The 26054-nt window shown below is 48.4% G+C and overlaps 1 protein-coding gene, 1 long non-coding RNA gene and 1 other non-coding gene across 6 annotated transcripts in view; 2 read left to right on the plus strand and 1 right to left on the minus strand.

Annotated features, from left to right (window-relative positions):
• Positions 1-26054, plus strand: part of Adar (adenosine deaminase RNA specific) — a 49310-nt gene that overhangs the window by 9567 nt on the left and 13689 nt on the right. For 2 of the 3 annotated variants that reach the window (XM_046421954.2, XM_046421955.2), the window contains exons 1-6: positions 11394-11536; positions 16520-17952; positions 20190-20373; positions 20781-20929; positions 21427-21565; positions 21682-21872. In XM_046421954.2, coding sequence (XP_046277910.1) covers positions 11522-11536; positions 16520-17952; positions 20190-20373; positions 20781-20929; positions 21427-21565; positions 21682-21872 — 2111 coding nt within the window. In that variant the 5' untranslated portion in view covers positions 11394-11521. Of the gene's footprint in view, positions 1-11393; positions 11537-16519; positions 17953-20189; positions 20374-20780; positions 20930-21426; positions 21566-21681; positions 21873-26054 lie in introns of those variants that run through there. The other variant, XM_046421956.2, reaches the window with a different exon arrangement.
• On the minus strand, positions 753-11419 carry LOC124077509 (uncharacterized). 2 transcript variants are annotated; one of them, XR_009224653.1, is made up of 3 exons: positions 10983-11419; positions 7760-7887; positions 753-4167 (listed from the first exon to the last, which is right to left on the minus strand). It is a non-coding gene; the product is annotated as an uncharacterized LOC124077509 (long non-coding RNA). The 2 variants fall into 2 exon arrangements; XR_009224652.1 differs by lacking the exon at positions 10983-11419 and having other exon boundaries at positions 7760-8550.
• Positions 24730-24802, plus strand: Trnaa-ugc (transfer RNA alanine (anticodon UGC)). The gene has a single exon. It is a non-coding gene; the product is annotated as a tRNA-Ala (tRNA).

The following is a 26054-nucleotide window of genomic DNA, read 5'->3' on the forward strand; positions in this document are numbered from 1 at the left end:
GACCAGGGGTGGGGACCTGGTGCAGATCTTGTTTCACTCTGGGGCCTTTATCCTAGGAGGAATGGGCTTATAGAAAGGCTTATAGAACACAGGTGGCAGGGACCTAAATCAGATTTGAGAACTTTTCAAAGAGGCCAAGATGGATTCCAAGAATCCGATTAGATCATGAAGGTAGCCGTGGTCCCCACCAGCGCTGAGTCATCCCAGTGGTTAACTGCTGACTCATTTTCATGTCTCTGTTAGTTTGAATATTTTCCTGAATGTCTGACAAGCACTTGCGCTTTGTTTTAGTGGGGATAACATAGCTTCATGGCCAGGAGCACCCACTCTGGAGCCAAGATGCCTGGGTCTGAATGCCTGGCATTCACTGTATGCTCTTGGAACCTCTCCGACTGTGTTCCACTCAGCTTCCCCTTCCATAAACAGGCAGTGAGCGCTTCTCTCACAAGATGGTCGTGGGAATGAAAAGATAATCTCAGTGCTGCCACCTGAGAGCTGCCGTGCGTTCACTCTGCTCCAGGTGCGTGAGCATCACACACACGTGTACATATTAACTGTCTTGCGCACGTGTGGGGACGGTGACGTCTGTGTTTTCATTTGTGTATTGGTTTATATATTTTTAAACTTTTTACTGTGAACATTTTCAAACATCATGTTGTTTTTCTTAAATACAAAACTTATTTGCAGTGAACCGATATCAGTCTTCTCCTTTGTGATTCTGCTGTGAAACAGATCAAATAATACACACAGCCTTTTTAAAATTCATTTTTACTTAAGGGGTTTCTATATTTAATCTTTTATTACAATTGAAATTGGGTCTATTAATGTAAAGCAAGAATCTAGATTTTTGTTTTTTCTTTCAAATAGCCAACCAGTTGCCCCAGCTCCATCTATTGAATTATCCGTCTTCTCATTGCTACAGCTTTTTTTTAGCTGCAGCTGGACACGATATCTTTATTTTATATGTGGTGCTGAGGATCGATCCCAGTGCCTCACACGTACCAGGCAAGTGCTCTACCACTGAGCCACAGCCCCGGTCCCTCAGGGCTATGGCTTTTGAATCTTTATTATGCACTGGATTCTACACACAGTAGGGTTCGTTTGAGGAAATGTGGCACCCACTCCCTATCCCCCAGCCTCATAGAGTTTGTAGTAAATTGTTTTAAAATTTGGCAGGAATTAGCATTTATAGGGGTTAGTATATCTTTCTATTTAGGACATATACTCAAATTTTTATAACTTGCTGCATGCAAGCTCTACATATTTCTTAAAATTATTCCTAGATATTTCTTTTTATGTTTTGCTTGCTATTAAAAAATAGAATATTTCCCCTAAGTATAAGGAAATTGTTGTGTTTTGTATATTTTTCTTATATCTAGCCATATTCCTTGACAGGTGTTCATTTTAAGAGTTTGTCAGGGGCTGGGGATGTGGCTCAAGCGGTAGCGCGCTCGCCTGGCATGCATGCGGCCCAGGTTCGATCCTCAGCACCACATACAAACGAAGATGTTGTGTCCGCCAAATACTAAAAAAAATAAAATAAATATTAAAAAAAAAAAAAAAAAGAGTTTGTCAATTGAACCTCTTGGCTCAACTAGGGTTGTGATAGTATCATCTTCACATAATCCATTTTCTCTCCTCTTTAAAAAAAATTATTTTTAGGTGTACATGGACACAACACAATGCCTTTATTTTAATGTGGTGCTGAGGATCAAACCCGGATCCCGCCCGCGCTCCCCGCCCGTGCTAGGCGAGCGCTCTACTGCTGAGCCACAATCCCAGCCCCTTTCTTTCCTTTTTAATAGTTATTTTAGTTAGCTTTGTGTTGCCGTGACCAAAAGACCAGACAAGACCAACCTAGAAAAAGGAAATGTCTATTTTGGCTCATGGTTTCAGGGGCTCAGTTCACGGCCAGCTGACCCCATGGCTCTGGGCCTGCCGTGAACAGTATGGTGGAAGGCTGGCAGAGGGAAGCAGCTCAGGACTCGGCAACCAGGAAGTGGGAGAGAGGCTCACAGAGGACAAAGGCACACCCCAGTCCTCCCTCCAGCCACAAGCCACCTGCCTAGTTACCACCAGTGAATCCACACCAGGGGGTTGACCACTGACTGGATTGTGACTCTCATAATCTGATCATTCACCCCTGAACATTCTTGCGTTATCTCGCACATGAACTTTTGGGGAACACCTCACATCTGAACAAAAACTATAGTTTATCGCTTATTTCTTTTGGGGATGTAGAATATGCCATAATATTCATGTGTAAGGATGTGAATTTTTTTTCTAAGACCATTGAGCATAAGAACATGCTCTTGATTTAATAACAAATGGAGGGCACTATACTGAGAATGCATTTATAATGCAATTCATGTTCCAATATCAGAAATACTAAGGTATGAAGACAGTGGCTCTTAGAGTTAATAAGATAAAAATGGTAACTGTATTGGGCTGGGCTGTGGCTCTGTGGTAGAGCGCTTGCCGAGAAAGGGTGAGCCACTGGGTTCCATCCTCAGCACTACATAAAAGAACAGATAAATAAAAAGTAAAGGTTAAATTCCTAAAAAAAGGAATGGTAACTATAGCCCTCCTTTTTTTATTTTTCATTTTAATGGCAATATCTAACTATTCCAAAGTACAATGTTGACTCTTTGTTGTATTAAATAAGAATCCTTCCCCCCACCCACCCCTACAGCCACCCCATAAGCCTGGAACTTCCCAGACAAGGAGACTGATTCAGGTGGGCAGCGCCTAGTAAGAAAAGGTTCATCAGCTTGGGGTGCAGGGGTGGAAACTAACAGGGTCTCATTCATCTCTCTGAAGTCCTGCCTTCCTTGAGCTTTCTTTCTTTTTTTGTGTGTGTGTGATGGTTCTGGGGATTGAACCCAGGGCCCTGTGGATGCAAGAAAAGCACTCTGGCAACTGAGCTATACCCCCAGCCCCTTGAGCCTTCTTTGTTAAGCAGAAAATACAGACTCTGCCATCAAAGACGGAGTGCGCAGTGGGAGTTTTCCTGTCTAGCAAAGGCAAAGCCAGTCTAGTTTAAAATTTAGGCAGTGGGAGAGGAGTCTGGACGAGGTAGCTTTTTAGAACCTACTCACAGCCTCTATATCAAGTCTCCAAATACTGCTTGCTGGCTGGTGTTATCTGGATTGGGAACTTGGTCTTTAGCAGTGGGCAGGACAGAGGTTTGTGGAGGCTTCTGATAAGTGGGCTCTTGCTGTGTGTGCGTCAGGGCTGGGTGCCCGGGTAGTGCAGCCCAGGCAGCTGTCAGAATTTGTTGCTTTGTGGGTTAATTTATTAGTGCACTCACTCCATATTGGAACTTCAACCTGGAACTCCAGAGAGACAGGGCGTGGGCCGGGTCAATCAGAGTTGGAGTGTGCAGTGGGAAGGACAGTTTAGAACGAGATCCGTCACCTTCCTGTGGGAAGACTCTGGTTTGTGTGGGAGTGCCACAGCTATGGCCTGTCTTTCAAGGAAAACGTACATGTTTCGTTTTTCAATAATACTTTGGGTGGCCTACCATGTTCTGTGAAGCGCCAGGTGTAGTTCTGGCCTCACGGAACCTGAGGTTACAGAGACTGACACTAACCCAGAAACCAACAAAGAAATGTAAACCATAGGTGTGAACTTGCTGCAAAGGAGAGGTTCGGGGGCAGGGTCGGTGCTCCCCGACCTTCTGAAGGTGACAGCAGGAGGAACAGGCAAGAGCCGGCCAGCAGGGAGCCTGGCAGCCTGCAGGAAGGGAAGAGGAGGCTGGGGAGGCTGAGAAGCAGGGACTGAGGGCGAGAGGCGAGGACCGCAGGTCCAGGCAGACGAGGCCCCACCAGTCACGTCAAGGTTTCTGCCTGTCTGCCTTACCTTAGGAACGTTAGGAAGCCGTCACGTTGTTTTGCTGTTGGTGGTGATGGTGTAGATATTTGAAATGTATAAAGCACACGTATGCAACACCGAGTAAGTCACTGAAATATGACAATGAACCAAATACTCAGTGTGTTAGTTGGCTTCTCCTCACTGTGACCAAAATACCTGACATGAACAACCTGGAGGGGGAAGGTTTATTTTGGCTCACGGTTTAACAGCTTTCAGTCTGCGCTGGCTGCCTCCAATGCAGAAGCTTCTTCGCAGAAGGGCTTGGTGGAGGAGAGTGGCCCCGTCCATGGCAGCCTGAGAACAGAGAGGGGAAGGGACCCGGGTAGAGACCAACCCCTCCAGGATATGCCTGCAGTGACCCACTTTTTCCAAGTAGGTCCTACCGCCCAATAGTCCATTCAGCTGTCAATTTATTTATTTTTTGGTACCGAGGATTGAACCCAGAGGTTCAATGCAGCCTGTTTTATTTTTTATTTGGAGACAGGGTCTTGCTAGGTTGCTTAGGGCAATGCTGAGTTGCTTAGGTTGGCCTCAAATTTGCAGTCTTCCTGCCTTAGCCTCCCTAGTCCCTGGGCTTACAGATATGCTATCCATTTGATGATACCATTTGGTGGATTAGTCACTGATGAGGGCACAGCCCTCATGATACAGTCCTTGCCTAGAAGCCTCCTCTCTGAACCCTGCTGCACTGGCAATCATGCTTTCAATATGAGACTTTGGGGGACACCCCAGATCTAAGCTGTAGCACCCATGGATCCAATATGCTTTCTCAACCAGAGCCCTGTCTGCATGGCTAAAGCCTCCTTGGCCCCTTCCTGGATTCCGACTGCCTGTCTCTCCTCCCATTAAATGATAGTTTATAATTTTCTTAAATTTCATGACATGATCAGATTGCGTTTTTCACAAATCACTCTGGCTGTGTGGGGAAGACTGGACAGAGTGCATGAGGGAGGGGGTTACAATTGCATAAAACACAGTCACAGCCAGGAGCCATGGTGCACATCTGTAATCCCAGCGGCTGGAGAGGCTGAGGCAGGAGGACCGAGAGTTCAAAGCCAGCCTTAGCAACTTAGCGAGTCCCTAAGCAACTCAGTGACACCCTGTGTCTATAATACAGAAAAGGGCTGGGGGTGTGGCTCAGTGGTAGAGTGCCCCTGGGTTCGATTCCTAGTACAAAAAAAACAAACGAAACAAAACCCACACAATCATATCAGAAATTTGCCTACATTTTATATTATTTCCTTGGAATTTTTTTTTTATTTCATATGGGATTTATTTTCATCTTTATAAAAAAAATTTTCTTTTTCCTTTTTGACCCAGAGTCTTGCTAGGTTGCCCAGGCTGGTCTGGAACTCCTGGGCCCAAGTGATCCTCCAGCCTCAGCCTCCCAAGTATCTGGAACTACCGCACGGGGCATTCATTCCAAAATATAAGTTGGGGTGGGGATGTACTGGCCTAGTATGCATGAGGGCCTGGGTTCAGTCCCCAGTACCACAATAAATAAGTTAATTAATGAATGAATGGCACCTTCCTGGAAAAAAATAAAATCAGAAAACTGTAATTTTGTTGGACAGTAATGAGAAGGATATATTGTTTGGGGTTAATTAAAAGCAGGCACTGTGGCTTGTACTCTGCTGTCTGTGAGAGCTAGTCTGTTTCTGCCTTTCCATCTGATATCCCCAAATGCAGAACCCTGGCTGGTGGCCCAGCGAGGCCTAAGGCTGTCCCCAACTTAGCTCTGTGGTTTGTCCGACTGGCAAAAATCTGTGTTGGTTTCCTAAAGTTGCTGTAACAAATTACCCCAACTGGTAGCTTAACACAGCAAAAGTTTACTCTCTCTGGAGGGCAGAAGTCTGAAAGTAGTGTCACTGGACTGAAACTGAGGTATGGACAGGGCTGCTCTCCCTCCAGAGGTTCTGGGGTTGAAACTGCTTCTTGAGCCTCCAGCTCCTGGTGGCCACTGGCATGGCTTGACTTGAGACCACATCCCTACAATCTTTTAGGCCAGCATCTCCAATCTGACCCCTCAGGGCTTTCTCCTCTGTGTGTACAGATGGAAATTTTTGTGAACTTGTCAATACTGACTTGTCAAAGACAAATTAGAAACGGCAAAGTCTAGCTGGATGCAGCAGCACATGCCTGTAACCCCAGCAGCTTGGGAGGCTGAGGTAGGAGGCTCTCAAGTTCAAGGCCAACCTGGGCAATTTAGCAAGTCTCTGACTTAACATTATAAAGGGTTTAGGATGTAACTCAGTGGTATAGCTCCTGGGTTTAAACCCAAATACCAAAAGAAAAATAAAGAAAAAAACTAAATGGCAAAGCTTTACTAATTCCCTTTGGAAAGAAGATGGTAGACACTTCGAATAGGCCCTCTGTCAATTCCCAGAAAGTCACTCTGAGGAAAGTTCTACAAAAGCTGCTGGATCTCAGCCTCTAGCTCTTCCGGTTTCTCCTCAGTTGTAGCTCCAGGGCAGAAGAGAGAAAGCAAGGTACCTTTCTTCCAAATTCTATTGTAAAGACAGGATAAACACTGGTCAGTTAAGACCAAGGAGGAAAAAAAGTAATTGGTTGTTTTGTAAATTGGTCCTTCAGTTTACAACTCTACCAACTATGAATTGGCCATTTGAAAACTGGCTTTCTGCAGATTGGCTCTTAGGAAATCAACCTCAACCTGCTTCTCCTGAAAAAAACTGCAGCACTCTGGCCAGGCTGCCTTCAAGCCTGCACAAGTTGCTTTCTATGAGCTGTGGTGATTGAGACATTGTCCTTGCAACTGGGACTAAGCCCCTCCACTCATAGGCTGGGAAGAGGAGGAAGAAAAAGTGAGAGTAGACCTCAGTCTACTCTTTGGGTCCCAACTTGGTGGGATCTCAGAGCAGGCCAGGAGCTAAGCCAGTCTCAGGCAGGCTGCACTCAAAGACTGAGCTAGCAGAGGACAGGCAGCTTAAAGGTCTGGATTTAATGCATAAAATCACAGGCTGCATAGAGGTCACCTTGTGGGTAGTTATGAGTCTAAATGTACATTAAGTGGTTATACAGACATGTAGAACATTCTACAGAGGCCTGGTAGCCATGGGGTTTAGTCTTGTTTTGACATTATTACTGATTCTGCAGTTTTATTTATAACAGTATCTACTAACCGCAATGCCCAGCCCATGCAGATACTAGGTAAATGCCACTCCTTTTCTTTAATTTATTGGTTAACTTGGGGCCTGAGCACTTAACCGCTTTTGGAGACCTCTGTTTCTTTGGGGGCTAACTTTTTCTTAATTTCTTGGAGCTTCAAAAGCCAGTTCTGGTCACCAACATCAATAGTATATAATATAAATATAGCTGTGGAACACCTCTAGCCAGTTGGGCAGCTCACTATTCTGTCCCCTGAAACCCCTATAGGTTATCAAAGCAAGTGGATAACATGGGAGACCCCGTGAATTCTGAAAATTAATGTTGCCAGGGTAGAGTGGTAAACAGTGAAGGGAAACAGCTGGTGTGAGAGCCCCCACTTGGGATCCCAGTCCTGCCTTAGGAGGGCTGAGTGAGGCAGGAGGATCACAAGATCAAGGCCAGCCTGGAACATTTATCAAGAGAATTGGTCTCAAAATAAAAAATAAAAAGGGGATGGGGTGTAGCTCGGTGGTAGTGTGTCCCTGGGTCCAATCCCTGTACAAAAAAACAAGCAGCTGCAGCAGCCAGTAATTTGTGCCGACCAACTCTATGAACCGCTCTTAGACTTCTGTTTTTCTTCTACCTCTTAGAAAACTATTTATGTACATATCCTCTTTAAAAGTAATGCCCTAGGACTTAAAAATAACTCAGCACTCTATTACTTTCTCTGATAATATGTTACAAGTTGTCTAGGGAGCACAACCGGCAAGACTGTACGTACCTATTGTGGGAATCTGCAGACTTTTCACTCCTTGGAGATGAATGATCCAGCTGGATGCAGCCATGTGTGTACCAGAGCCTGGTTATAGGAGATGACAGGCTCAAAGCTGTTGTTGTAGATATGCGTCCCTGCAGGCAGTGAGGTTAAACAGAAAAGTCCACAACAAACCAGATTGATGATTACAAAACCAGACCATTATCTATCATTGAAACAGCAAGCAATGACGATGAAGTACCCTCCCCCTGATGGGGGAGGTCCAGCCTCCTGGAGGCCCACATGGAATTGCACCTGCAGGGCTGCTGAGTGAGGGGCATGCGGAGACATGTTGTTTATAGAGATATAACTCTTAATCATTCAGGCAATCATTGATAAGTAGTCCTAAGTGGTAGGTACTAGAGGCATTGCGTTTGGGGTTACTTCACAGCCCCTGGGGAGGTTCGACACCTTGGGAGACGACCAGTCACCTCTTGTCCCTGGTATCTTCATGCACAGGGAAAACCCTGGAAGGGTGGACACCAATGAGTTAGAAATGGAAGATTAAAGATGATTTTAATTATGTTTACTTGTCTGTATTCTCTGAAAATTTATGCAATAATCAGATATTACTTTGGGTTTTTAAATTTTTTTATTTTTTAAACTTTATTATTATTTTTTTAATATTTATTTTTTAATTTTCGGCGGATACAACATCTTTGTTGGTATGTGGTGCTGAGGATCGAACCCGGGCTACACGCATGCCAGGCGAGCGCGCTATATATATATATATTTAAAAAAACCCCAAGGGGCTGGGGATGTGGCTCAAGCGGTAGCGTGCTCGCCTGGCATTATTTATATATATATATATATATATATATATATATATATATATATATATATATATATATATATATATATATATATATATATATATTTTAGTTGTAGTTGGACACAATACCTTTATTTTATTTACTTATTTCTATGTGATGCTGAGGATGGAACCCAGGGCCCCGCCCGTGCTAGGGGAGTGCTCTACCGCTGAGCCCCAGCCTACTTTTGGTTAATTTTTAAAAGAGCTTCACCCAACTCCTCCAGCTCCATCTCTCTACAATAGAACAGCACAAAGATTTCAGTCACCACCTCCCAGCCCCGGGGGAATTAAAACAATTACTGAGGAGGAGGAGGAGATGAACAAGACTCTTGGCAGTTACCTGAGCTGCTAAGATTAAATGACAGCAGCAGTTCTTTCCAGGCACAAACTGACCGTCTTTAGAAAAGACATTTCTCCTTTCAGCTTCAGCGCTCTATACTATGTTAGACTAAAAGGGATGGGAAGCAGCCGAAGCGCTTCTGGATCATTCCTGAAGAAGGTTAAAGACTTTGAGATTATTTATCCAGAAGACAAGGAAGTGAGGTAAGACCTGACTCATGTTGCTTCAGTGGAGAAAAGAACATGGGGAAATGGGCTGGAGTCGCTGCAGGAAGATTTGTTCTTTCTTAACCTTTTTAAAATTGTGAAATACACTCATGTACACACCAAATGTGAATAAAATATAAATGTTTAACTTAATGAATTATTGGAAAGCAAACTTATCTAGCTACTACCCGTTCAAGAACTAGAACATCCCCAGCACCCAGAATATTCCTTCCCAGTCAAAACCCCCTATTTCCTCCTTAAAGGTAAACCATCCTGTCTTTATGCAGGGCGTATCATAGTTTAGTTTTGCCTGATTGGGGATTTTACATAAATGAAATCATATATAATGTATATATGGCTCCTCTCAATTTCATTTAGATAATTACCCACCTTGTTGTTTGCAGTTGTAGTATTTCTCTTGTGTTGCTATACAATATTCCATCATAGGCATATACCACCATTTATTTATCCATTTTACTTTGATGAACATTTGAGTTGTTTCCAGAAGTTTGGGGGCTATTACAAATAGTGCATCTACGGACTTCTTGTATGTGTGTCCTCCTGTAGGAGTGGAGTGGCTGAATTGTGGAGTGTGTATGTATGTTCACATCTTTCCTGGGTAAAAGCAAACTGGCTTCCTGCAGTTGACAAGCTGCTCTTTGTCCTTGCTCCTACCTGTTCTGATCCAGTGGTTAATGGTGCCTGTTGAGTGGATAGGAAGTAGCTCACTGCAGCTTTACCCAGCATTTCCCTGATGTAATGAGATTCAGGATCTTTTCATATAGTTATTGATATTTTTAATTTCATCCTGTGAAGTTACCCAATGTTCCTGCCCATTATTTTACCTGCCGAGTGCTCTCTCATTCATTTCAACTAACCAGCAATATAGGGGTGTATAAAACATGTTCTCTGCCCTCAGAAGACTATATTAACAAGTAATGCCTAACACTGGGATGATTGTTGAGGCATCCATCCTCTGGCTGCCACCCACCCCTGCCACTGACTGACAGCTGCAGGAAGGGGCTCTTATTTGTGCTTCACACACTGGCACACATTAGGTGCCTAGTAAAGTGATGTTAAATGACTGAAGGATTTTCAGAGGAACAAGGGATAAATGCTGAATAAGGGGCAAGCACAGAACCAGGAACCAAGAATTGAACCCGCTGCCTCACCCATCCCCCTCCTGGAGTGAGGGACCTCTCTCTCCTGCAATATTTGAAGCTGATTTTGAAAGACTACTTCAACAGAAGAAGTGCATTCTAGGTCAAGGAACAGAATGTGCAAAGACACAGAAGGAAGAAAGATCACTGCCTACAAGAGAATGAAATGTAGTGTGACTGACAGGTTGGATGAACGAGAGGACAGTGGCGACAGGGCATCAGCTGGAAGGGACATAAATCTCAAGCGGTGGGGAAAAAAATCAAACACAGAAAAGGGAATTTCTGGGGCTGGGAATATAGCTCAGCAGTTAAGCATCTCTGGGTTCAATTCCTGGTACCAATAAATAAATAAATAAAACAAAATTAAAAAAAAAAAAAGGATAAAGGCTCTTCTCCCCGAGTGGGGGGAAGGAGCTGCTGAGCCCTGGAGCGGATCTGTGGGTCTTCTCCTAGGGTTAGATGCAAGGGCAAGCAGTTAGGTAAGCTTGACCATGGAATCCGTAGGTGTTTTCCTCCTAGATAACAAGGTAGTGGTGTGAGCGAGTCGTGACCGAGTGTGAGCTTTCGGAACCAGACCCCGTCCAGCAGCTTACCCGTGGCCACAGTAAGCCCGGCTTCAACCCCTGCGCGTGGCCAGTGTCCGCCCCAGAGCTGACTCTGGGGTACTCACCCGGCCTGGGAAGCGGCGGGTCGCCGACGTGGGTCCCAGATCGTCCCTTTGCGGTTACCTTGATTTATCTTGCGAAGTCGCCTGGCTGGTGCCCGCTGATTTGCAGCTCGCGATGCGGAGGGGACATGGACAGACAGCCCACAGTGGGGCGTCAGTCGCTTGGAGGGACCCCCCCCAGAGACCCACGGAGTCCAGTTCAGGCCGCTTCCCCAGCGCCGCTTTTCCCGCCGGAGCCTCGCGTTCCTCCGAGGCCCCGGGAGGGTCAGGGGCGCGGCAGGTTCTCCGACTTCCTAAAGAAAGGCCACCTCCGGTCGGAGGCCGGGAAGGCACTCGAGGGGCAGTCGGTGCAAGGCCCGGCCGGTCGCTAGGCTGCCCGAGCCCTACCCCGCCCAGCCCTCGGAGGGGGCCGTCCTTCCGAAGAAACGAAAGTGAAGTTGACCCGGAGCCATCTTGCGCCCGGCACACTGGCGCGGGGTTCGCGTCCCGGGGGGCTTCGGGTGCAGGCGGGCGCGCAGGCGGGGCGATGCCCGAGGGGCGCCATGGATCCTTGGCAGGTAAGCCGTCCGCGGGGTGCGCTGCGACGGCGCCCGCCTTGTGCGGCGTGGCTGCGGGAGCCGGTTTCCGGGGCCGAGCCGGGCGCACGTCCCTTCCCGGTGCGGCTCCAGCGGCGCGCGGGGCAGGGATCCGGGAGAAGGGGCACCCCGAGCAGCAGCACCCCAGCCCCGGGCCGCTCTCGGCCAGGGCTCCGCCGCTGCCCCCAGCCGCACTCCAGCCCCACTCGAACGACTTTCCCGACTTTTAGCAGCCCTCCTCCCCACACCCCTTGCACCCCCAGAGGAGGCCTTAGCGAGACTAAAAGTAGCCCTTGAGGACCTGTCGGGGAAGTCTGTGGCCGCTTGTGCACCGCAGCTGAAAACTGGAAAAACTCCCACGTCCTGCAACAGGTTGATAGGAAGCCCGTAGGTCCCTGCTGTGGAGTGCGGTTCAGCAGTTTAGTAAGGAATCACACATTCCTGCAGCTCGGATGTCGTCACGATCTTAGTACACAGATGTGGCGCTTCTCTGCCCAGGTCCCTGGCATTCTGGAAAAACTACAGGAACAAAAAACAGATCCGTGCCGGGGGAAGAGGTTGACAGCAGAGCGTCTTGAGGAACTTAGGGGGGAGTAGAAGTGCTCTATGTCCGGCTATATTTTTATTTATTTATTTACTTATTTTTGTGAAACTGAGGCGTGAACCCAGGACCTCACACGTGGTAGACAAGCAACTGTTTCACTGAGCTGCATCCCCAGCCTTTTAAATTTTATTTTGAGTCAGGGTCTCTGTAAATTGCCCAGGCTGGTCTTGAACTTCCAGTCCTTTTGCTGTAACCCCTGGAATAGTTGGGACTACAGGTACGTGCCGCTGCTCCCAGCTTTGAAGTGTTCTGTGATAAGAGCACTCACCTAGCATGTGCAGGGCCCTGGGTTCAAGCCCCAGCACCAAAAAATAAATAAGGCCCTTCTTTAAAGGATTAGGGAGACCTGACTTGAAGAAGTATTTCTTCAGACATACCAGAGGGTGGCGCTGTGGAGCCATGTGGTAAAGGTGGGGGGCTTTAGTCTCTTGATTCTAAATATAAGAGGCTAAGTTAAAATGAAATCCAGGAGGCTGTGAATGTCAGATGACTTGTTATGCAGTTTGCTCAGTAAAGAGACATGAAGTGGGAGAGAAGTGGGGTGAGGGTTTAGGAAGGACCACCATGGGCAGGTTTCCTACCTGTCGCTCCCACACCATTGGTGGTTATCTGCATGGCTGTTCTAAAGTGGGACTTGGTTTTTAGGGTGCTGAAAGGGGTAAGAAGACAATGACCCTCCCTCCCCCTCTAACACAACTTCCCCAAAATAACTGTGAAAAAATTCACGTATCATTTCTCTTTTTTCTCTGAATTCATTCTAGCTTATGCACATGTACATTTATATACGTACATGTATACATATGAGTTTTTCCTTATTTATAAAAAAAGAGAAAAAATAATGTATATGTATTCTGAAACTTGCTTTTATGTTGTTGTTTTAGTCAATATATTCCTAAATTTTCTCTAGGTGAATACAAATAGATCTAAAACACACACACACACACACACACACACACACACACACACACTGGGGATTGAACCCAGGAGCAGTTTACTACTGAGCCCCGTCCTTTTTTTTTTTAACTACAGGGTGTCACTAAGTTGCTGAGGCTGGCCTCAAACTTGTAATCCTCGTGCCTCAGGCTCTTGAGTCACTGGAATTACAGGTGTGTGCCACCCCCCTGGCCATATTTTTTTTTTTTTAAGGTGGATTCAATATCTTTAGTTTGCATTTATGTGGTGCTGAGGATCGAACCCGGTGCCCTGTGCATGCTAGGACGAGCACTCTACCACTGAGCCACAACCCAAGCCCCCCCCGGCCATATTTTTAAACCCCGTGTGAATACTGTTCCACAGCATGAGTGTTTCATCATTTATTCAACCTTTTTTTTTTTTTTAGGTGGGTACTCAAAGATTTGCCAGATTTTGGTTGAGAGTAGCAGTTTGACTCTAGAAAACACCTGGTAGAAACTGACTTCAGAACAGTTTTCTTTTCTGAAAGGTACTCAAAGAGCTAATCAGAAAACCCCTAAAAATCCCCATAATCCAGCTCTGTGATTGGGGTGCTCACTGTGTCCACACAACATCTCTGCCCCTAGCAATATGGGGGGACAGAGATACAATAGAGGAGCGAGGGCTGGGGTTGCTGCTCAGTGGAAGAGCATTTGCGTAGCAGCGGGGGGCACTAGGTCCGATTCTCAGCACCGCATGTAAATGAAGAAAATAAAGGTCCCTTTACAAATAAGTAAATAAATAAATAGAACCTGTCTCAAATTTTTTAAAAAAGGACTAGGGATGTATATCAGTGGTAAAGCATCCCTGGACTCAGTGAATTCCCCCACCCCCAAAAAAGAGGAGTGAGGAAGGGGGTGCCATTGCTTGCCTGGGTGCCTTGTTCACGCATTCATGTGTGTTGCTTGGTGGTTTTAATTTTGTGCCAGGTGCTGGGGAGACAAAGGTGACCGTAGCCTAGTCCTTGTCCCCCAAGAGTTCCCTGTGGAGTCAGCCACAGCCCCCATGGGCACTGTGTGGGAGTGGAGGTGTGATTTCTGGGCGCCTGACCTTGTTAATGGCCTTTCAGATACACTGTATCTATGCCATGATCAAAAAATCTAAAGCTATGATGAAGCCAGTGGTCCAGCAGGTGCTGACTGGGTGGAGTTCCAGGAGGGGACTCTGGGCTGAGGGAGGTGGGAGTCAGGAGCCTCCTGAAGAAAGTGGCCTTTAGGAGATTTGTGAGGAAAGGGCCAGTCGTGGAGGGCAGAGGTGCCGCGCTGGTGTGGCGGGAGAGGAGCAGAAGGACTTGAGGCTTCTGTGTAGTCTGAGTAAGAGGCAGTGACGAGGGGCTGCAACCCGAATGGGACACAGTTCCTCCAGAGGTGGTGGGCCAGACAGGGCAAGGCAGCCGCCGGCTTAGAGGGGCCGTGAGGAAGGAGGGCAGACAGCCAGGTCCCTGGCCTTAGTGACCTGCGAGAAGGATGCCGTGAACAGTGACAACGGGAGAGGAGGGTGGCTTTGAGGGAAATGATAAATTTGGTCCAGAATATGTGGCATTTGAGGTAATGGAGGGTTACTTGAGTGCACAGGTATCTAGGTAGTTGGTGCGAAGTGGCAGCTGGCTAGACGCGAGTTGCTTCAGGGGGCTGGCTTGGGTTGGCGGAGTGGGTGACGTCAACCTAGTGGACAAAATATAAAGAAAACTCTTAGACAAGCCATGGGGACTGAGGGTATAGAAAGGGCAGGAGAAGGGGACAGAGATGATCTTTGATGCTGTGTCACCAGATCCTGGGAGGAGAGTTTTGTGAAGAAGAAGCTTTATCTGTGGTGAGCCCGTGCAGTTTATGGAACTGGGTGGCCAACAGTGGAGACCCAGCCACGGCTCAAGAGCAGGACGTGTATGCACCTGTTAGCACAGTCATTGTCCTTCAGTTCCACGGAAGCTTGGGTGAAGAGACAGCGCCCAGTGGGTGCTGGGTAGAGAGGCAAACTGACCATAGATCCAGGCAGAGTGAGGGAGCGTTCAGAGACGTGGGGAAGCTGCCCCCAGAAAGGAGCAGGAGTCGGCCAGTGCAGCCCACAGCTGACCCCTGTTTTGGGGAATGGAGATCCCGGTAAAGAAATCGTCCCTAAACGTTGACATGCTGTGAGTGGCTGCTTTGTGCTATAATGGCACAGCTCTCTGGCCCTTTCTAGAAAAAAGATGCCAGCCACTGGAGAAGAGTTTCAGGGTTTGAGGGGTCAGCCGTGGCCTGGGTTGGCATTAATGGTGATATCAGAGGGGCAGCTGGATAAGCCAGACATGTGGCTGAAAGAGGAGAGGGAGGTCACCTTCATAGAGATCAAGGAACCCTACAACCAGAATCATCGGCAAGAATGCCAACGTCCCCTACTTGTGGGGAGTAGAAAGCACAGCTGTTGAAGAAAGGGGTGCAGCTGCTCCTGGAGCCTTCAGGAGGACCGGAGGAGGGGACATAAACACGAGGTGCAGCCCCTCCCAAGCCTGCAGCCCTGGGCAAAGGAAGCAGAGTGCCTCCTGCCACCCCCAGCCCCATGAGCACCTCCTGCCTGCTGCACACTCAGTACGCGGCACCAGGGAGAGGAAGAGCCCCAGATGGAGGGCCCTGGTGGATGGGCCACAGCTGCTCCACTGCAGTGCACATATGGCGACAGGAGAATTTGGGGTCTCTTGTGCTCACACAGCAGAGCTCAGAAGGGGGGGCCATGGAAGCAACCCTTGGGAGGTAGCTGGCAGGGTAGGAGGCTGAGGGTAAGGAGGGGACCCTGCCCGGGTGCTTGGGAGAAGTGCCAGGGCTCCCTCCCAATCCCAGGCCTGGGCACTATGCTGAGGAGCAAGGACAGTGTGCCAGTCCTGTAAGGACACCTTCCAGCTTCCCTAAAACCACACTGTGAGCCTCGTGGGAGGCCAGTGACAAGCAGGGGGCCCGCTCAGGCCCTCTCCGTTTTACAACCAGGGCTGACACGTGGGGGAGCCTGGCTCAAGGAGGGGGAGCCCTGTCCATCCGCAGCCCCCTCACGCCCTTCCTTTTTCAGGGTTCTGGTTTTGGTTTTAAGACAAAATGCGATTTGTTTTCGGGTTCCGGAGGGTCTCTTGGCGTTGGTGGGAAGGTTCCTGTCAACTCTCCAAAAGGCTGTGGAAAGGGAGACTAGTTAGGTCTCTGGAGAGGCTGGGGCACTCGAACCCCGGCTGGGTGCCCCTGTGCTCCGCCTCCTGTCCCCTGTGTGCCATTGGTGGCCCCAGGCAGTACTTAAGAGGTGGCTAAGTCACCCCAGCGAGGTCGTAAGCCCATGACTGTCACCTTTTCAGCCTGTTGGAAACCGGAACGTCTTCCCGGGCAGGGTCAGGAGGGGACCCCGCGGCCTCGCTGCAGCCTGGTTCATCCCTCTGCTCCCTCTGTCCACAGGGGTGTTTCTTCAACGGACACCGCCCCCGCCCTGGCCACGGCTATGAGCACAGCAAGGCCAGACAGCAGCAGCCGTGGCAGGAATCGCGCACCGGTAGCTTCCGGCTCCAGCAAATAGAGTTTCTCAAGGGGCGGCTCTCAGAAGTGCCCCTGACTGGAACGCAGGCACCGTCCCTGCCACCACCAGTAGTCCCCCCAGGACTCTGGCCCAGGTTTCCGGGACCACCTGTTAGAGCCAGGCAGCCTGAGATCTGGGGGGTCTGCAGCGGCGTGCCTCTCAGAGGTCAGGGGCTGCAGGCAGTGCCCCAGCTTCCCCTGCCAGGTGGCAGGGGCCTGCCGTGGAGAGGTGCTGACCGGCTCTCCTCCCGCTTCCAGGGACTGAGCATCAGTCAGGGCCAGGAGGAAAGGGTCTTAGAGTTCCTAAAGGAGCTCGGGGAAGGGAAGGACACCACAGCGCAGGAGCTGGCCAGGAAGCTCAGGGTCCCCAAGAGAGAGGTCAATCAAGCTTTGTACTCCCTGGCAAAGAAGGGTCAGCTGCACAGGAAGCAGGGCACACCCCCTTTGTGGAGCGCTGCGGCCTCCGTTCCAGCCCGGAGCCAGCCCGGCACACTGGTACAGCCCGACCTTCAGAGCCAGGGAGCCCCAAGCCCAGAGCCCAACTCAGAATCTGAAGAAAGTCACCCCACATCTGACTCAGAAGATCCTCCTGAGCCTGTGGACATGGCTGAGATCAAGGAGAAGATCTGCGACTACCTGTTCAACGTGTCTAACTGCTCCGCCCTGAGTCTGGCTAAAAACATCGGCTTCACCAGAGCCCGAGATGTGAACGCAGTGCTGTGCGACATGGAAAAGCAGGGCGACGTCTACCGGCAAGGGGCCATCCCCACCTGGTACCTGACGGACAAGAAGCGAGAGAGGATGCAGATCAAGAGGAACACACAGAGTGCTCCCGCGGCCACCCAGGGTGCTGTCCCCGCCACCAGCAGGAACACGGCATTCCCCACCTATCACCTCCCCCCACCCAACGCCCCAAACAATACAATGACCACAGAAAAAGCGGAGAATGGGCAGGACCCGCTCATAAGGTTAGAGAGTAGACAGGAGCCCAGACCAGGGCCCATGAAACTGAGGCCCCCTGTTTATCACAATGGCCCCTCAAAAGCAGGGTATGTTGACTTTGAAAATGGCCAGTGGGCCACAGATGACATCCCGGATGACTTGAATAGCATCCACGCGGCACCGGGTGAGTTCCGAGCCATCATGGAGATGCCCTCCTTCTACAGCCACGGCTTGCCCCGGTGCTCGCCCTACAAGAAGCTGACCGAGTGCCAGCTGAAGAACCCCGTCAGCGGGCTGCTGGAGTACGCGCAGTTCGCCAGCCAGACCTGCGAGTTCCACCTCATCGAGCAGAGCGGGCCCCCCCACGAGCCCCGGTGAGCCCCTGCCGGACGCGCCTAGGGCCGGACCAACAAGCCTCGGCCGACTGTGAGCGGTGCCCTTCGGTGGCCCTGTCCCCCTCTTCCTTTTTGGCCTTTGGCTGAATCATCCTCCTTTGGCCCATTCTCTGGGCAGTGGGCCTGGAGCCACCAGAATCCTGGCCGAGCCAAGGGGGAGACGGACTCTTGGCTGAACTGAGGCTTCCTTAGAAATCTCGGCTTTCAGGCACCGGGTCTCGCCTGCCCCTGAGGCCCTAGGCCAGGACCTAACTCCCTCCCCACCTCCCCCTCGAGTTGGGTTCCTGGACCAGGTACAGGAACAGGACCGCCAAGGGTGGGCCACACCAGGATAAGGGCGTGTGCAGAGAGCCCAGGTGCACCCCCTCAACTGGGAGGCAGGCCCGCCCGCCCGCCCACCTGCCTGCTGAGGGTGGTAGTCTAACTTTAAACACCTCCTCTGCACAGAGAGGCGGGCTGGCACTGCTGAGAAGCACCTGAGGTTCCTTCAGACAGCTGGCGGGCCTTACACTCTTGGCCCCGTAGGCCAGGACAGACAGACAGGTGGGCCCAGAAAGGACCTGGAGCCATTGACTCAAGTCCGAGTGGCTGCAAGCCGCTGCTGGACAGAACCAGAGAGAATGGGAAACATGCCACCAACTTTTATAGTTACATGTCAGGTGCAGGGACACGTCCTGAGCAATGTCCTGTTAGGTGATTTTGTCACTGTACCAACCTAGAGTGTGCTTACACAAGCCTACGACAGCCACAGGTCACTGGGCAGTATTACCTTGTGGGTCCACTGTTGTGTTACGTGGTCCATCATCGGCCCAAACGTCCTTGTGGCGTGGGACAGCGTTTACACGGCTGCTTTCCAGACTGAGCATCCCCCTTTGGCCCTTGGTCCTCCTCTGACCGTCTTAATGGCCCCAAGTTGGCGTTACAGGGGAGCTCTTAGGAAGAGGGGTATGTCTGTCCAGAAGCTGGCAGGGCCATGACGGTTTTGTCTCTGTTTGCGACAGAGGCTGAGTGGCTGTCATCCTTTTCCCACCAGCCCCCTTCGCCAGAGTTGGGGGACAGCCAGGAGTTTTGTGGTTAAATAATTTTTTGACCTTCAGCTATAGGACATCGGTGCCGTGTTAAGTACTTCAGAAGACCTGGGAGATAAGAAATCTGACCTCCTTTTCTAGATGAAACCCAGACTGAGCGAAGAGCTAAGGAAAATATAGAAGCTTGACTACAAGAGGCCTAGGCTGGGTCTAGCAGCCCGTAACAAATGCTTTTGGTTTTCTTTATAACAAGGGAAATTCCTTCACCTCAGGCTCGGAGGAAGTTGAGAGGTCTAGCATGACTTAACACACGTTTTAAGAGTGAATTATCTTTGGGGGTAACTTAGGGACAAACATCCCTGGAGGCTGCCCCGTCCTCCTCTGCCCCCTTCCCCAGCCTGCCCCTCGTCCTCCCACATCCTCCCCTTCTCCCTCCACCCAGTGGGGGCCCCGATGAGCGGCAGTGTGTGGAGAGCAGGAGACTGATACGGACACACCTCTGCTCTCTTTCTTCTTTCTTTCCTTTTGCAGTGCTGGGGATCGAGCCCAGGCTCTAATGCCATTGAGCCACACCCCCCAGGCCTTCTCTATTTTTTAGGACCTTCCTGAGGAGGCCAGTCCACCTCGTTTGCTTTAGGATGAAGGCTTTTGGGTTGCTGTCGAGACTATAATGGTGATTTTAGCCCGTGGCTTATTGCACACAACTTATTATATTTAAGGCATGGGGGGGTCTCCTGTGAGCAAGGTTCCTATCACCCACTGTGGTGGCTGTGCATGCTTCACTGACCTATGGGGACAGAGTCACTGGCTGCTCTGTTCCCTAGAAGAACGGACAAGCTGCCAGGTGCACACCTATAATCCCAGTGGTTTGGGAAGCCGAGGCAGGCGGATTGAGAGTTCAAAGCCAGCCTCGGCAACTTAGTGAGGCCCTGACCAACTCAGCAAGACCTGTCTCTAAATAAAATGCAGAAAAGGGCTGAGGGTGTGGCTCAGTGGTTGAGTGTCCCCGATTCAGTCCCTGGTACCAAAAAAAAAGAAGGGACAGGCCAAGCCTCCAAACGGACAGAAATTCCTGGCCTACCCTCCAAGTCCGCTCCGTGGGGTGGGACACGCGGGAGGGAGGTGTCTTTGGGAAGAGCAGAGAGGTGGCCCGGCTTGGCTTCTCATGTCTGACTGCCTTCCGCCAAGGTTTAAGTTCCAGGTTGTCATCAGTGGCCGCGAGTTCCCCCCGGCGGAAGCTGGCAGCAAGAAGGTGGCCAAGCAGGATGCAGCTCTGAAAGCCATGACGATCCTACTGCGGGAGGCCAAAGCCAAGGACAGTGGGAAGCCAGAGGACTTGTCCTGCTGTTCCCCAGAAAAAGAGCCAGAGGAGGTAGGGACCTGCCCAAGGTGGGTCTCGTCTCTCAGGTCTCAAGGGGTAGCATCTTAACTGGCCCCTGGAAGCGATCCTGGTCTAAAAGCCCTGGTCTCTAGTCCCAAGACAGCTTCCCGCCTCCTCTGCCCACCTCCAACCCGCTTTCCTCTCCTTCCCAGCCCCCCTCCTGCCCCCTTGAGCCTAGCTGGAGGTGCAGAACGTCAAGCCTGGAAGAGGCTGAAGCAGTACGGTGCTCCGTCTCCACTTTGGGCAGATAGCTTACTCTCTCCTGCCATGCCCGGGAAGGCCACCCTTAACACTGACGGATCCGAGAGTCCCCGTCCGTCCCTTCTGCGGAGGCGGAGCAGCCGGCCTGGTCTCAGTTCCTCGTGCTTTATTCTGTCTTCTCGTCTCACTTTCTCCAGACAGCGGAGCCCCAGCCCACCGCCACCTCAACGTCGTCCCTGTTTTCTGGGAAGAGCCCCGTCACTACCTTGCTGGAGTGTATGCACAAACTGGGCAACTCCTGTGAATTCCGGCTCCTGTCCAAAGAAGGCCCTGCCCATGACCCCAAGTACGTCCGGGGAGGGACGGTGTCTCCAAGAGGCTTTCTCAGAGACAGGCTCGTCTTCCTCTTCAGAGACGGCAGCTTATTGTCTCTGAGCAGTTTCTTCTGCTGCATGTGGAAGGGCCTTCAGGACCTGGTTGCTGCTTGGAAAGCAGAGAAGCTGGAATCGGGAGTCCAGAGGGACCAAGGGCAAGGAGGGGTTGGTAGCGTGGGGGTCACTGTTGGTGGGACAGAAAGGTCCAGGGCCTTGGTGGGCCTGAGCAGCTCTCTGAGGGTCTGTGGACTCACATATCCGAGAGAAGGGCTCTGGAGGAGGGGAAAGTTTTGCATGTTGAAAGTGGGGAGCCAGGCTGAGAGACCCGGGCAGCAGGTGGGCGAGGGGCAGCGGCTATGCAAGGCAGAAGTGACTATAGAAGGTGATGTGCACAAGAAGTCGCATGTAGTAGAGAACGTTAGCAAGTTGGGCCGGTCTCTGCAATCACAACCTTCCTCCCTCTGGTCAGGTTCCAGTACTGTGTGGCGGTGGGAGCCCAAACCTTCCCTACCGTGAGTGCTCCCAGCAAGAAAGTGGCAAAGCAGATGGCCGCAGAGGAGGCCATGAAGGCCCTGCACGAGGAGGCCACCAACTCGGTTGATGACCAGGTGGGCGTTTCTCCTGCTGAAACACCGTGGGGCGATCTAGCAACGGAGCAGGTCAGGGTGGCCCACGTTTCTTTGAATGTTCATGGCTCCTTTTTGTTTGGCTGATTCTCCTTTAGTCTGGAGGTGCCAACTCAGAATCACTTGACAACCTGGACTCTGGGATGCCCAACAGGATCAGGAGGATCGGTGAGCTCGTCAGATACCTGAACACCAACCCCGTGGGCGGCTTGTTAGAGTACGCCCGCTCCCATGGCTTTGCTGCTGAGTTCAAGTTGGTGGACCAGTCTGGACCCCCTCATGAGCCCAAGTGAGTGTTCCAGACCCAGCTCCTGCTGGGTGTCATCAGGTAGGGGTGGTGTGTCGTCCAGGGAAAGAAAGGATGTGCGCCGCTGTGAAGGACAGGGAAGGCAGGTGATGAAACAAGCCAACCCTCTCTCCACAGCCTCTTGGATGAAGTTAGTCTTCCATCTTGAGGATACAGTGAGCATTTTATATATATATATATATATTTACTTTTAAATATATATTAAATATATATTATATAAATATATATTAAATATATATTAAATATATATTATATTTTAAATATATATATATATATTTACTTTTTTTATTTCTGAAAGAAAAAAAAAAATATATATATATATATATATAAAATCATTCAAACTGACCAAATAAGTCTATAGCGAAAAGTCTTATTTCTATCCCAGACTTCTCTCCTAAGATCCTCATACTATCAACTTGAATTTCCTTCTGGAAATTTCTATGCATAACTAGCACAGTTTCCTTTCTTTTTTTCTTTTTTTTTAAACAAGAATAAGCATAGAGCATGCTTTCTGTTCAACACCTTGTGCCAGTGTGTCTCAGATAGTGTCTCAGGTAAATACAGATCAGAATATACAGCTCTACCAAGGTCTCTTGCACAGCTGAATGATATTTCATTGACTAAATACTTGCAATTTTAAAATTACTTATTAAATAAGAGATATGACAGACCTTTTCTAAAATAGATACTGATGCACCACCACCTAGTTTAAGAAAATAAAATGTTGCTAGTACTTGGGAACACGCCACCCCAACTTGGCATAATTTGTTTAACCCACTTCCAGTGACATTTAGGTTGCTTTGGTCACACTATTAGAAACACTCCAGTTGAATTTCCTCATACTGTATGCTTTTGCTTTCATTAGCAAAACTGTCAGTAGTAATTTTTTTTAATATTTATTTTTTAGTTATAGGTGGACACAATATCTTTATTTTATTTTTATGTGGGGCTGAGGATTGAACCCGGTGCCTCATGCATGGTAGGCGAGCGCTCTACCTCTGAGCCACAACCCCAGTCCCTATCAGTAGTAAATTTTTAGGAGTGAAATTTTGGGGCCATAAGCAATATGTTTTTTTAAGGTTTAAAAATTTTTGTATAGGTAATAGACTACTCAAAAATTTTTTTAAAATTCAGAAAAATATAAGAAGTTCATTCTCAGTCTCCCTTGGGCCTAGCTGTCATCTCCTATCCACAACCCCCATCAACATTTAATGATTTTGCATTATAATATGTCTCTCTTGAGTGTGTTTGTGTAAATACAGGCAAGTGCATCTCCCCTGTTGGTTTCATATAAGCATTGATCTATAACTTGATCTTATACAACAATATAATAGCATTCTATAACCCTGTATTCTTTGAATAATGCTGCAAAGTGTATTGTTAGAGTGCACGTGATTTAGTTAACCAGCTCCTCTTGGAGAACACTTGGGTTGTTTCCAGAATTCTGCTGTTATGAACAATAGTATAGCCTGTTTATGAGCATTCGAAATTTTAATATGTAAATTTATGTAAACGAGTGATTTTCCTCCAATGAGATCACACCATCTTATGCTTTTACCAACAATATGTAAGAATGGCTCTTCCCCAGCTCCACCCAGGCTAATATGATATAATCAAAATTGTTATCTTTGGGGGGCTGGGGATGTGGCTCAGGGGCAGAGCACTTGCCTAGCACCTGTGAGGCACTGAGTTCGATCCTCAGCACCACACAAAAATAAACAAATAAACTAAGGCATGCTGTCTATCTACAACTATAAAAAACATTTTTTAAAAATCTCATCTTTGCCATTCTAAAATGGAAAAAAAAACAGTATTTTGCTGTATTGCAAAGATTAATCTGTTAGGATATTTATTATTACTATTTACCATATTAATGGATCACAGGAGAGAAACCACATAATTATCTCCAGAGATTCTGAAAAGGCATGTATAAAACTCAGCATCCATTCAGATTAACAAAACAAGCTGTCAGTAAAATTAAAATGATTGAATACCTCCTTACCATGATAAAAAATACATTTGAAGTCAAAAGCCAGCAGCTTATTTAACGATGAACCTAGAACTGTTCCCATTGAAGTCAGGAGGGAGACATAGTTGTCAGTGTCATCATTATGAGGCATTATTCTGGAATTCTAGCCAATGCCAGTCAAGAGAAAGAAATAGTGTACATGCCAGGCGTGTGGTGCACACCTGTAATCCCAGGGACTCAGGAGGCTGCACTGGGATCCTCCTGTCTCAGTCTCCTGAGTCTCGGGATACAGACGTGTGCCACCATACCCATGATTGATAGAACTCTTAAGCACGTACTGTTCATGTACTCAGTACAACTTTAAGGCCAGCCTCAGCAACTTAACAAGTCCTAAGCAACTTAGTGAGACCCTATCTCAAAATAGCAAAAACTAAAAGAGCTGCAGATATAGCTGGTGGTAAAGCACCCCTGGGTTCAATTCCAAGTACCAAAAACAAAGAAGAAAGAAAACCAAATATACAAAGAAGAAAGAGGTAGTTAGTTAATCATTATTTGCAGATGACTTGATTGTATACCTGGAATATTTACCTGAAAACCAAGGAAATGCATAGGCAGAGAATTGAGAAAAGTCGGAAATCGCAGTGAAATGCGTAAGAATCCAGAGCTTGCCTGTGGGCTGGGCTGTGGCTCAGTGGAGGAGCGCTCGCCTAGCACTGGGTTCCATCCTCAGCACCACATGAAAAATAAATATATAAACAAATAAAATGATTTTTAAAAAGAGCTTATCTGTATGCAGGAATAAGCAATTGGGAAATGCAGTGGAAGAAATTACCCTATTACAACAGCAACTAAAAAGATGAACTACCAGGCTGGGGTATAGCTCAGTTGGTAGAGTGCTTGCCTTGCACGCACAAGGCCCTGGGTTCAATCCCCAGCACCACAGGAAAAAAAAAAAAAAAGATAAACTACCTAGGCACAGTCCTAATAGGAACTATGTAGGAACAATGTTAAGTAAAACGGTAATCAAAGATATGAAGGAAGACTTGATTAAATGGGAGGAAGAATCTGTTATTAGACAGTAAAGGTTTTTGTGTTTTGGTTTTTTGTGGTCTGGGGATCAACTGAGAACCTCACATGTGCTAGGTATATATTCTACCACTGAGCTACACCCCAGGCCAAGTATTTTAAAGATAGCAGCTGTCCCCAGATTAATCTTCACACTTAATATGGTCCCAATAAAAATATCAACAGAATTTATTTTGGAAGTAGAAAACTTGATTCTGAATTTCATATGAAAAACAAATACATAAAAATAGCTAGGAAATTCAGAGAAAAAAGGACTGATCCTACCAGATTTTTTTTTTTAAGAATTTAACCTTTATTTTATTTATTTGTTTGTTTATTTATTTATTTATTTAATATTTATTTTTTTAGTTTTTGGCAGACACAACATCTTTGTTTGTATGTGGTGCTGAGGATCGAACCTGGGCTGCACGCATGCCAGGCGAGCGCACTACCGCTTGAGCCACATCCCCAGCCCCTACCAGATTTTTTTACCTGCTGCCAAGGGTTGAACCCAGTGCCTCACCCGCAACAGGCAAGCGCTCTACAACCCCAGCCCCTACCAGATTTTAAAACAGTGATGTGATGTACATAGCTAGAAAGGTGCTTCCGGGGATCAGACGGGAGCACCCAAAAGGTCGAAAACCATATGAATGGTATTTTTGTATGTTGTAAACATAAGGCTCCAAATGAGTGGGGAAATGGTGGTAGTGGGGCTGCCAGCTCTCCATCCTGAAAACAAAACCAGAGCTGTTTGTCTGCCCCCTTCCCGACTCCCAGACCCCTACAGATCCAAGGTTTAAATGTAAAATAAATGAAATCTGATCACTAGATAAAAGGAGGGATATTTCTAGAATCTTCAAGCAGCAAAGCCTTTCCAATCAAAGACACAAAACGTAAAGTCATCAGGTAAAAAGCCCAGAAATGTTAATAGTAAGAAAAAAATGGTGCGTAGTCAAAAGACCACCTGAGAAAAACACCACAGTGCCCAGCAGCCCGAGGCTAATTTCTTTGATACGTGAAGGGTTCTACAGAAATCCCAATGGAAAACCTTAGGAGAAAACTAAAGTATTGGGCTGGGGATGTGGCTCAAGCGGTAGCGCGCTCACCTGGCATGCGTGCGGCCCGGGTTC

The sequence above is a fragment of the Marmota monax genome, unplaced genomic scaffold, assembly GCF_021218885.2.
Source record: "Marmota monax isolate L192 unplaced genomic scaffold, Marmota_monax_Labrador192_F-V1.1 WCK01_AAM20220418_F8-fsc00108, whole genome shotgun sequence".
NCBI classification, from domain to species: domain Eukaryota; kingdom Metazoa; phylum Chordata; class Mammalia; order Rodentia; family Sciuridae; genus Marmota; species Marmota monax.